At 49.9% G+C, this 10742-nt stretch overlaps 1 protein-coding gene across 1 annotated transcript; it reads left to right on the top strand.

Annotated features, from left to right (window-relative positions):
* Positions 1-214: 214 nt before the first annotated feature.
* LOC131213310 (protein mab-21) lies at positions 215-3487 on the top strand. Its single transcript, XM_058207328.1, has 2 exons — positions 215-1438; positions 2380-3487. Exons 1-2 carry the CDS (start codon positions 688-690, stop codon positions 2727-2729), a joined length of 1101 nt encoding a protein of 366 aa, XP_058063311.1. The 5' UTR covers positions 215-687; the 3' UTR covers positions 2730-3487.
* The last annotated feature ends 7255 nt before the right edge of the window (positions 3488-10742 follow it).

Raw genomic sequence — 10742 nt, forward strand, 5'->3', positions numbered from 1 at the left:
TTGCTGTGTCCTGTGTGTGTCCTCCGAACGCGCGTCGGAGAGCGCGCGCGCCCAGACTCCGCTCCGGGGGCGAAAGTGTGTGCGTCGGACCAGCCAGCCAGTGGGCGTGGCTTCCGCGTCTCCACTGTTGGCGCTCTGGTAGTAGTGGTGGTGCTCTGAGCGCTCGCTCCACGCGGCCCAGCGAATCGCACGCCCTGTCAGTTGCGTACGAGAAGCGGCTGTGGACGCACCGCACGAAGATTCTGCAGACTCCTCCGAGTGTGTGTCCCGCGCGTAGTCTTGCAGGTGGCTCTGCTGGTGTTTGTTGGCGGGTTCGGTGAAATCGGTGCTGGTGGCGACGGTGACAGTAGTAGTAGCGCCCCAGAGGCTGGCCGGTGTGTGGTGATATAGTTTTGATCGGGTGACGCGTGAGCGTTCCCGGGGTGCGTGAAAATGACAGCAACGGGGCCGGCATCGGGCCGGGATCCATCGGCGCCGCATCGTCACGTCAAGTGAAGCCCCAGAGCCCCGACTGCCATCAGCCAACAACTCAGCGCCCGAATCCGAATCCGAATCCGAATCGCTCGTCCCAATCAACCCAACTCCAAAACTGCTGAAGTGAACGGTGCTGGGTGTGCCGAGTGCAGTGTCGAGAGAGATAGAGTAGCTCTCCTGTGTGCAGTGTCGGTGGAGTCAGTCAGTGGCGAAATGATGCTAGTCCCACCGGAGATGATCGCCGTGCAGTCGAAGCTGATCTACCAGATGAACAAGTACTGCGCCGACCGGGTGCAGGCGCGGAAGGCGCAGATCCACAAAACCATCCAGGAGGTCTGCCGGGTGGTGCAGGACGTGCTGAAGGAGGTGGAGGTGCAGGAGCCGCGCTTCATCTCGTCGCTGAACGACTACAACGGGCGGTACGACGGGCTGGAGGTCGTGTCGCCGACGGAGTTCGAGATCATCATCTACCTCAACCAGATGGGCGTCCTGAACTTCGTCGACGACGGCACGCTGCCCGGGTGCGCGGTGCTGAAGCTGAGCGACGGCCGCAAACGCTCGATGTCGCTGTGGGTGGAGTTCATCACCGCGTCCGGCTACCTGTCCGCCCGCAAGATCCGGTCCCGCTTCCAGACGCTCGTCGCCCAAGCCTGTGATAAGTGCTCGTACCGCGACTCGGTCAAGATGATCGCCGACACGACCGAGGTGAAGCTGCGGATCCGCGAGCGCATCATCGTGCAGATCACGCCCGCCTTCAAGTGTGCCGGCCTCTGGCCCCGGTCCGCCTCCCACTGGCCCCTGCCGCAGATCCCCTGGCCGCACCCGAACATCGTGTCCGAGGTGAAGACGGAGGGCTTCGACATGCTGTCCAAGGAGTGCATCGCCCTGCAGGGCAAGAACTCGGCGATGGAGGGCGACGCCTGGGTGCTCAGTTTCACCGAGGCCGAGAACAAGCTGCTGCAAGGTGAGACTCGGAAAATATCCCTCCCTCTAAGCTGCTGGGCTGAACGAAACCTAAGGCACCCGGAAGGCACTTACAGGACCTCCGCCAGAAAGAATAATGAACAGTCGCCGAAGGTGTCGAAGGATAGCAAAACATGTGTGTTGGCTTGCTCCACCGATTGATACTAATTATTACCATTATTACTTTATCATTTTGGAACATTTTGATAACAAGAACAAGGTTCGGTAATAAATACGGCCCGGTCCGTTCCTCTAAGATTAAAAAAAAAAAAAAAAAAAACAAGGTTCGGTACGGTACGGCTCAAAAAATTCTTTCGAGAGTCGTGCACGACTTTTCTTCCGTTTTGTGTAAACCTCTTGCTAATTTTTTTTAGGCTTTGGATCAGCTTCAGGATCAGCTTTGTTTTTATATACAAGAGCCCCCGAACAAAACGCCCAAGCAAATGGCGAAACGCAAAACGGAAAATGGAACGAATGGTGATAAAGTCATAATCATGTAATTAGTATAGCAAACTACATAATGCAATATGAACTGGACTATGGTGACCGTTTTGAAACCGCGTTCTAACTTAAAGTGCATGAGCCTATATCCTGTAAGAATCGTGCGTTCCAAAATGTGTAAGAGGACTGTACGACGCTCGATAGCCTTCTTTGCCTTGCCTTGCTTTGGGAGTGCGCACTGTTCATTATTTGATCCGTTGATCCAGTATCCAGGATCACCGGGGTAAGCCCCGGTATTTGAAGCTAGGATTGCGGAACCGGCACTCTCTTGATTAGAGTTCCATTTGGCGCTAGTTCGAAAGGCTTTCGCTGCCTCGCGGATCTAACAACGCTTCGATTCTATCACTCTCTCTCTCTCTCTCTCTCTCTCTCTCTCTTTCTCTCTGTTTCCTTGTGTTTTTCCTGGGGCGTTTGGCGTGTGGTTTTCCCGGATTGGCGAAGGTGGCTGCCGGCGACGGTGTCTCAGCATACTGAAGACGCTGCGGGACCGGCACCTGGACCTGCCGGGCAACCCGGTGACGTCGTACGTGATGAAGACGCTGCTGCTGTACGAGTGCGAGAAGCACCCGCGCGAGATGGAGTGGGACGAGAGCTGCATGGGCGACCGGATCAACGGTATCTTCCTGCAGCTCATCTCGTGCCTGCAGTGCCGCCGGTGCCCGCACTACTTCCTCCCGAACATGGACCTGTTCAAGGGCAAATCGCCCGGTGCGCTGGAGAACGCCTCCAAGCAGGTGTGGCGGCTCACGCGGATCATGCTCACGAACTCGCGCTGCCTCGAGGAGCTGTAATGCGAGGAGTGTGTAGAGACTGAACCGGAAGCCGGTCACGAAGGCCACTAGGGGCCGGCCACTGTTACTACGATTTCCTATTCCAAAATCCGCGCACTCGCGGATAATGACTCCGGTCAGCCAGCCGGTCAGCCGGCCTGTAAGCTTGATGCGAACCAGGAGCAATACCTACCTTACTACGCTCTCTCTCTCTCTGTAACTGCTACTGGGCTACTCTACTACTATTACTAAATTATTCAAACGTGCAAAACAAACAAAACCATTACTAATAATACTAGGATCTAAGGTCTACGCTAGCGAGCATCCGGAGCGACTCTATCGTCCGGCTCGATGTCGAAATTAGTGGCCCCTCTAACGTCACGAACGCATTCAATGCGAAGAGTGTGAAACAACCAAACGCCCAGGGCAGCTGAGCAGTCTTTCCACTTGAGGTTCGGAGGTTGGTTGAGTGGTTCAGTTGCTGAACTGAACATTCGCTGCCAGTCCAAGGGCCAAGCCGTACGGCAGGAGCAGGAGCAGCAGCAGCAGCAGCAGAGCATACACGTATACGGAGCACTAATTCGAAACATACTTCATAGAACGACGAATCTAATCAGGTCGCCCCGCGGTCCCCAAGTCAAGTCGAACCGAGTGAGTGAGTAGTGCTATTAGTTTTTAGGTAACGTAACTGATCCAACAGACGCCAAGACTATAGTATCCAGCGGCGGAGAGCGAGCGAGAAATGCAAGCGGAAGAAGAAACAGCTAGCTCTGAAGCGCAGACTCAATAAACTTAACTATGTAGTTCTTACATTGCTGAAAGCTGGACTACTTTCGTTCGATGCCGCTGCCACCGGTGCCTGCCACAGCATGTGTCAAAAGCAATCATCATCGTAGCAGACCGGAAAAGGCCCGTGATCTGCCCCCCTTTCCGGCCAGCGCCTCTCTAATCGATCGTCTCTTCTAATAATCGACAACGATAACGATGACAGCGACAACAATTGCGCCGCTGGAGCGTGGCACAGCTGTGGGTCGCGACGAACGACGACAACGGTCCAGCAATAAACGGTGACAGGACCAACAACAGCGACGGCGACGACGGCGTAGCCAAATTTACGATTATGAAGCTCATAACTTCCACCGAAGCGGCCGGGTCCCTCTGGGAAGATCTCTCGGGAAGATCTGGAATCGGGGCATCGATTATGCGAAACCGCGGGAACCGAAATAAGGAAGACAGAAAACAGAGCGACAACCGCTTTGGAGAGGGATACACGCGGGTCTAGATGCTGGGTGCAGGACACACAGGTTGCACTTGGTAAGCCCCCCTCCCCGAGTGGCGCCTTGATTGATGAGAGAACCGAGAGTCTCTCCGTAGGGCGTCAAATAGAGTTCATGTCAGCGGCACGACGTCCTCTGGTGGTCTGGGAATCCTTTCGTTCGCCAGGTTGGAAGCGCCAACGAAGACATCAGTTATGAAGCTAAGGAACCTCCACGACCCCACCTCTGTCAAGTCGGTCTGAATCTGAAACAACGTGTGGACTTTAAGGACCCAACGAGACGCGACTCCCAAAACCCCCCGCGCGGTACCATGCGGGTTCATGCCGTGCCATCGCCCAAAACCCCTTTGCCGCCAGGAGCCAGAAACGGTCCCGGGAATGGTTTCGATCCTTCCCAACTCCCATGACCGAGGGGATGGGGGGAGCGGGGAGGATTCCTGGCATACCAGCCAGCCCTCCTAACGGTGGTTTCGAGCCTCAGTTTAAATCAGCGAGAACCAAATTAGACGTGACAGGTGAAAAATGGTTGTTTGTCTAGCGCTCTCGCCCGCTACCCACTACTGTTTCCGCCCGTACCGCCGCCTCCCCCTCGTGTATTTCCCGAAACTTTATGCTCGGTGTGAGTGCGTTTGTGTGTGTGTGCTGGTGACTTATCAGGAGTTCGGTTTGGAACTTTGGTGGAACGCTGGCCTGGGGTATGACCGTGGCTCATGGCTGCAGGGGGCCCGTATCTCCCCATCTCTCTCTCTCTCTCGGTGGGGACCGATGTCTCGGAGCCGATGGGGGGTTCGTGCGCCCGCGGATGATGCTCGTCACCGCCCGCTGGCCGGCGAGATGCTTGGCTTATCTCGTGTTGTGCGCGTCTTAGGGGGTCGCTTCGTAGGCGCTGGCGGGCTCTTGGCCTGGAGGTCCCCGTGGATCTCGGAACGACGGAAACCTGTTTAAACCACTCGCGGACCACGACTAACCCAGGCGACTCGTGACTCGTGCTCTCTCTCGCTCCCGACAGTCTCTGCGCGGAGCGAATAATGCGAAGTTTATGCATTCTAAATGGTCCACCGATCCGCTGGGACCGTTACCATATAATGTGGCCCGGCGACGACGACGACGACGACACGCGATAAGATAACGCCCTTTCGCGAACGAATCAATAAAACTCGGGGCGCCCAACCAACCTCTGGAGGCCCAAGCACGGGGTGCTTAATGCGACCCCAAACACTGCCAATTTGGCACCGAACGACACACATTACCGCGGGCCGTAAAAGCGATCGCGATTGCCGGGAATGGCCGCTTAGCGGGTCTACCGATTGACTTCCGAATCAGATCCGCGAGTCGCGAGGCTCTGGGACTAGTGCTGCCTGGGATGTGATGGGAAAGCTCGCGCTGTAGGCGCCATTCGGTGACGTACCCCGACGGGAGTAACTGAGGTAGTGAACCTGTCCGGGAGGTGTTCATGCGCACAACGCAGCACATCGAAAATCGATAAGTTCCGGTCCGGTTCCGGTCTACAGCTTCCGATACAGCGGACACCATCCTTGCCTTGGACGCTTTGCCTCCCCCGGGTATAGTGGTGTCGCCAACAAGGCATCTTCTGGAAGTTGGTCTGACGAAATTCGAATGACGTTTTGATTCAATTTTTGGGATTTAGGACTTTTTTTAGCCCACTATCAGACTAATCCGGTGTGGTTTGGGGCAACACAAAACTTGCCTTTGAAGATTCTGTTTTATTTTTCCATTCCATTTTTCAGCATCAACTTGATATTGTTTTAAGTGGTGATATTCATGGCAAGAATTCATCAGAAATTGCCCAACATCAATCAGTGTTTCAATCAATCACCATAAGACATCGTTATTAGAGCATATAAACACCCTAGTATGGTAACCATCTTACCTACAAAACTAAAACTTGAACAAGGACACTCAAAGGAACTCAACTTCAGTGCGTAAGCAAATCTGACTCTAATCACTTGATACTCTATTGCAGCAGCTTACCAGCAACACCTGCGGCCAACATTGAAAACGGGACATGTTTAGGGTTCCAAGTCCTTCCAAGACCCTAACCTTTCAAAAAAAATACCCTTCATTCTCGTACTTAGTACATTCTTTTTTCTACTATTAAAATACACCTTGCCTCGCCTACTTCCAGATGGATTTAACGCTTTCAAGTTGTTCAAAGTCTGACAGGTTATTCACACAAACAGTGTCCATGCTTTTTTGAAGCAATTCGATATTTTACTACAGGATGTTTCATTTGGTTATAAAAAACGGCTATTTGTTAATGCTTGAACATGTTTTTGAAAGGTTCATTCCTTCCATTTTATTTTATGAAAAACTATTTTGGTCAAATCCCCACCACGATTGGTTTGGCAGTAGCTCACCCCGTCGACCTATTTTTGAGTACATTTTCGATTGTAACTGGTCCTATTTCGTCAATAGCAACTTGAATTTGGGTCTTAAGGTTGTCAATAGTTGCTGATTTGTTCGCATAAAATAAATATCAATTGTGACTGTCGCTGTATGGCACGTAACGCCATCCAAGTTCTCAGCTTCAATTTCTCAAAAAAACCAATCAGTCTAAATCCTTAATAAACAGTCACTCGTTGTGGGTGCATTGGCTTCTCTTTCACGATGAGTGGGTTTTCCGAACCACAATACTGCTTATGAAAATAGCCACCGAGGTGGAAATGATCTTTAATGGATGAATGAATGTGCTTTTGACGAATGATTTGGCGACCTACCACTTTGGAAATAAATTTCCTTTCCCAATTTTCTGCAACCAGAATTATATTTTATACATCAATTGTCTGGAAAGGTTCTTTCAAACAAATGTTCAATCAATGAAAAATATTCAACCGTTCTTTTTTAACTAAATGAAAAAGTGCATCGTTAATGAAACAACCTGCATTTAATAAAACACTTGTAGCCCAGATACAGGCCCGCTAGATACGACCGATAATACTAACCTCCGAACCACGTGGAGCTAGCGGCTGAAATGTATTGCTGCGTCGACTCTGATGCTGGTGAGTACCATTTTATATTTGTATTAATTATTATTATAATTTTTTGTTTGTTTTGAGGGTGGTTAAAACTACACTCCGGTTAAGACGTTAAGTGTGCGTTGTGTTTGGAGGGCCAACCAACGACACAACATTCGCGGAGCCCTCCGATCCGGACGGACGGACGTGTGTTGGATGTGGCACGAGCTTGTTATATTTTAAAATGCGACACATTCGTACTCACCGGCGTGGCCTCGTGACACTCTGTACTCGGACGGCTTGTTTGGTATTCCACCGCAGAATGCGAAATAATTCGCTCGCTGGTGGGGGTGCTTTGTAGTCAACTGGCGGGCCAATAAATCCGCAGCGCAGTGGCTTTTCACTCGCTTTCGTTCGTGCGCCGCAATGAAAAAAAAAACAGAAAATGATAAATAAATTAATAAATGTAAGTAGCAACCAGACGACGTCCCAACGTCTCCACGTCCAATCGTCCAGCGTTTGGAGCGAAGCTATTTTAAAACCCCGTATGCCCTCGTATACGTCGTCCGTGGCGTATGCGTACCGCATATACACGTTGGTAATAAAATTATGAAATGTTACTGTTCCGGCGTGAACGTGCCGAAACTGCAACATGAGTGAAGCCGCCGACGACGACGACGACGGCGGCAGATTAAAATGCGATAACTTACACCCAGGACGCGGTTTGTTTGGCGTGTGTTTTGCGCAAGGCAGGTCGACATTCTTATGCACATCATGCGCGCCGCGTTAGTGACGGAGATTTCGGTTCGAGTTTCGGTTCTGTCCCAATCCTGCTCCCAATGGGCTTCCCTTCGATCGATGATATTTGCACATTGCGAATTGTGATCCAACCATTCTCCGTTCGATCGCGTCCTAAGGACTGAGGCACCGTTGAATCGATCAATAGCGCGAACGTCGCGTAAGCAGAGAGCACTCACTGCAAAATGTGCAGTGTGTTCAAAAAACTATCGCCAATTTTTGTTTTCTTCAAAAAATTATTTAATTATTCGGAAATATATAGTTTGTTCCCTTGAAAAGCAATCCCTAGCAGATATTTAGACACTAGTGCCAACGGTTTTTTCAATTCTCGAAGTTCTTGGAAAAATTATTTTTTGTGATTCCGTTCGGCTACTCCTGCGATGCCCTGCACCTTTATTGCCGGAACAAGAAAAAGTCCCAGAAAAAATCATTAGTTTGTTGTGTTTGGCCAAAAATGCGCGCAGAAGCAGGAGCATGTGTTCAAAGCAGGATCATTATTGGTTTTTTTTTTCAAAAACCCAATTTTTGTTTTTCTACAAATCTCCGGGCTTTCTGGGCCAAAGGGATTGTGTCGCGCAAATTGCGCATAACTTGCAGGTTACATTCCTTATTGAGCGTTCTGCAAGCGAAAAAAAAGTTGTAGCACTTTTTACTTTACTGTTCTAACAAAACCTAGTAGAGCACGAACCTTAAAGAGAACCACGGACCGGACCTTGTGTGTCTGAGAGTATCCTTTGCTCCGGCCCGCTAACCAATACATTTTAACCCCCGGGCCCAGGACCATGGTTGCCCGGGATCCCTCGGGAGAAATTCGTCGGCCCCAAAAATGAAAAAAAAAACCAGACGGATCCAGAACGAATCGGCCAACCAGCCAGCAGGACATTCGGGGGAGTTTGTGGGGCTTTGGCTCGACGCACACCTCCACACAGCATACTTTTCGATGACCCCCACCTCCAATCGTTGGCAAATCCTCCATCATTCCTGGATTACCCCGCACCGCACCCGCACCCGAGGGGGTTATGTTGCGGCGCGAAGATCGAAAGTGGGCGTGGCCAACGCGCGAACATAGAGCAGCATATCATCATCGGAGGTGTGGTTAACTAGCGGGTCCAGCGAAACTGTGACTTCCGACCGAAGCCGATTGCCCCCGTTGCGGGTGATACGCGAAAATGCGAAAAGTTTTCCGAAAGTTTGCGTAAAAAAGTGGTCTTTAAAGACGTCGACATGTTTTGTAATTTTCCAATAATACTGTACAGAAAAGGGTTACCGCTTTTAAGGGGTAACTTAAAGGGATTCTCTGCTAAGCATACAGGGCGCCTCAAATTATTGTAGAAACTTCCGGCTTATATAAAAAAGACGTATTCGGTTACTTCAACCACGCACTGTTCATTAAATTATCGTTCATCGTTCATTTATTTTTCAACTTTGGAACAGAAACTAAATATGATGTGTGAGTAGTGGACTGATAATTTACGCTTCAATGTACAGGGTGACCCACGAAAGCTTCTGTTTTTTTCCATTTCGTTATAAATATAGGGCTTAATATTTCTCGATGCTTGAACATTTAGTTGGAGAAGTTGATTCAACAAATTAATGTATAAAATACAATTTTGGCTGCAGAAAATTGAGTTGTGGAGGTTCGGAAAACTTGCACGTCGCGCAAGAGAAGCCAATGCACCCAAAACTAGTAACTGTTTGGTGCAGATTTTGGTCTGGCGGCATCAGCCGCATCATCGGGACATAAAATAAAAGTTTAGTTTTTATAAAAAAAACTTTGATGAATCTTTCTTTCATGTAAATGTTCAAGCATAGAAAAATATTAAGCCTGTTTGGTTTTTACGGAAACCCAAAGGGAAAACGGAAGCTTTCGTGGCTCACTCTGTACTTATGGTAACGGACACGTATCGGGTAAGACACATTTATTAAATCAATATTAATCACAAATCATTCCAAAATCCTATTCGTGTTAGTACTTTGGGTAACGCTTTTCGACAACTTTGGGTAACTTTGCGAACATCCCGAGACGTGTCGCCGATGGAAGAAGAAGCTTCGATCCTGGAGAATCTGTGTGTGTAATACACACACACAGCATCCCAAAATTAAACCTTCCAAGCACGTAGGCGTATCCTGAATACTGGGTTAGGTCCGTTTGGGCCTTGGAAAATTAAAATCGGATCGGTTTGTGGATGGTGCTCGTCCGACCACGATAGCGCAGGTTCCTACAACAAAAATCACAAGATAAAACCGGACAACCAAGATAGAACCATGCGCGACGCCAGTCCATCACAGCCTGTCTAGCCTGTCCACGAAATCCACGGAGTGCACTCGCCCGATTAGGTGAGGGTGTGTGCCACAAGGATAGTATTACACTTGACAAAGGATCGAAACACACAAAAAACCACGGCCGCTGGTGCTGCCGTTGTTAATGGAGTGTAATGTTTACCAAGCGCCGAACCTCGGCCCCGCCGAGGGCTTATCCTGCTCGACGAACGACAGGAACCACCACCCTCTCGGTTCGGTCGGAGGGAACAACAAACTAGTGCAAAGACCATTAATGCCACATAATGGTGCTGCTGGTATCGTGCTGGGGTACAAATTATTTGTCATCAAAATCCCACTGTTGGGACGTGCGAGGACCGCCGTGGTGGGTTTAAAGGTCCTGCCGGGATTTCAGGCTCTTCGCGAAGCCGAGAGGGCCCCTTTCGACCTGTCGGGCTGCCTGGTAATTGGTTTTTTGTCATGTTATTTCAATTTCGTTAAGTTTGAACAACACCCGCACTGAAGAGACGACACTAATGTATACGACTCTTGCGGGACTGATAATTCTTCACATTCCAGGAACCTGCCAGGAACGGGGAAGTTTTCGCTTCGCAATCGATTGGGACAGTTATGTGTAGTTGGGTCAGCTTCAGCAGTAGGTTCCGAGAACCATAGCTCAGTTTAAGGGTTTTAATCAACAATTGGCACAGAGATTTCCGGTACACA

The sequence above is a fragment of the Anopheles bellator genome, chromosome X (assembly GCF_943735745.2).
Source record: "Anopheles bellator chromosome X, idAnoBellAS_SP24_06.2, whole genome shotgun sequence".
Lineage (NCBI taxonomy): Eukaryota > Metazoa > Arthropoda > Insecta > Diptera > Culicidae > Anopheles > Anopheles bellator.

What these genes read in the sequence shown, in the direction of transcription:
- LOC131213310 (XM_058207328.1), top strand. Translation starts at nt 688, where the DNA reads ATGATGCTAGTCCCACCGGAGATGATCGCCGTGCAGTCGAAGCTGATC. An exon ending in CGAGAACAAGCTGCTGCAAG is followed by an intron (nt 1,439 to 2,379) that starts GTGAGACTCGGA and finishes GGATTGGCGAAG; the next exon opens with GTGGCTGCCGGCGACGGTGT.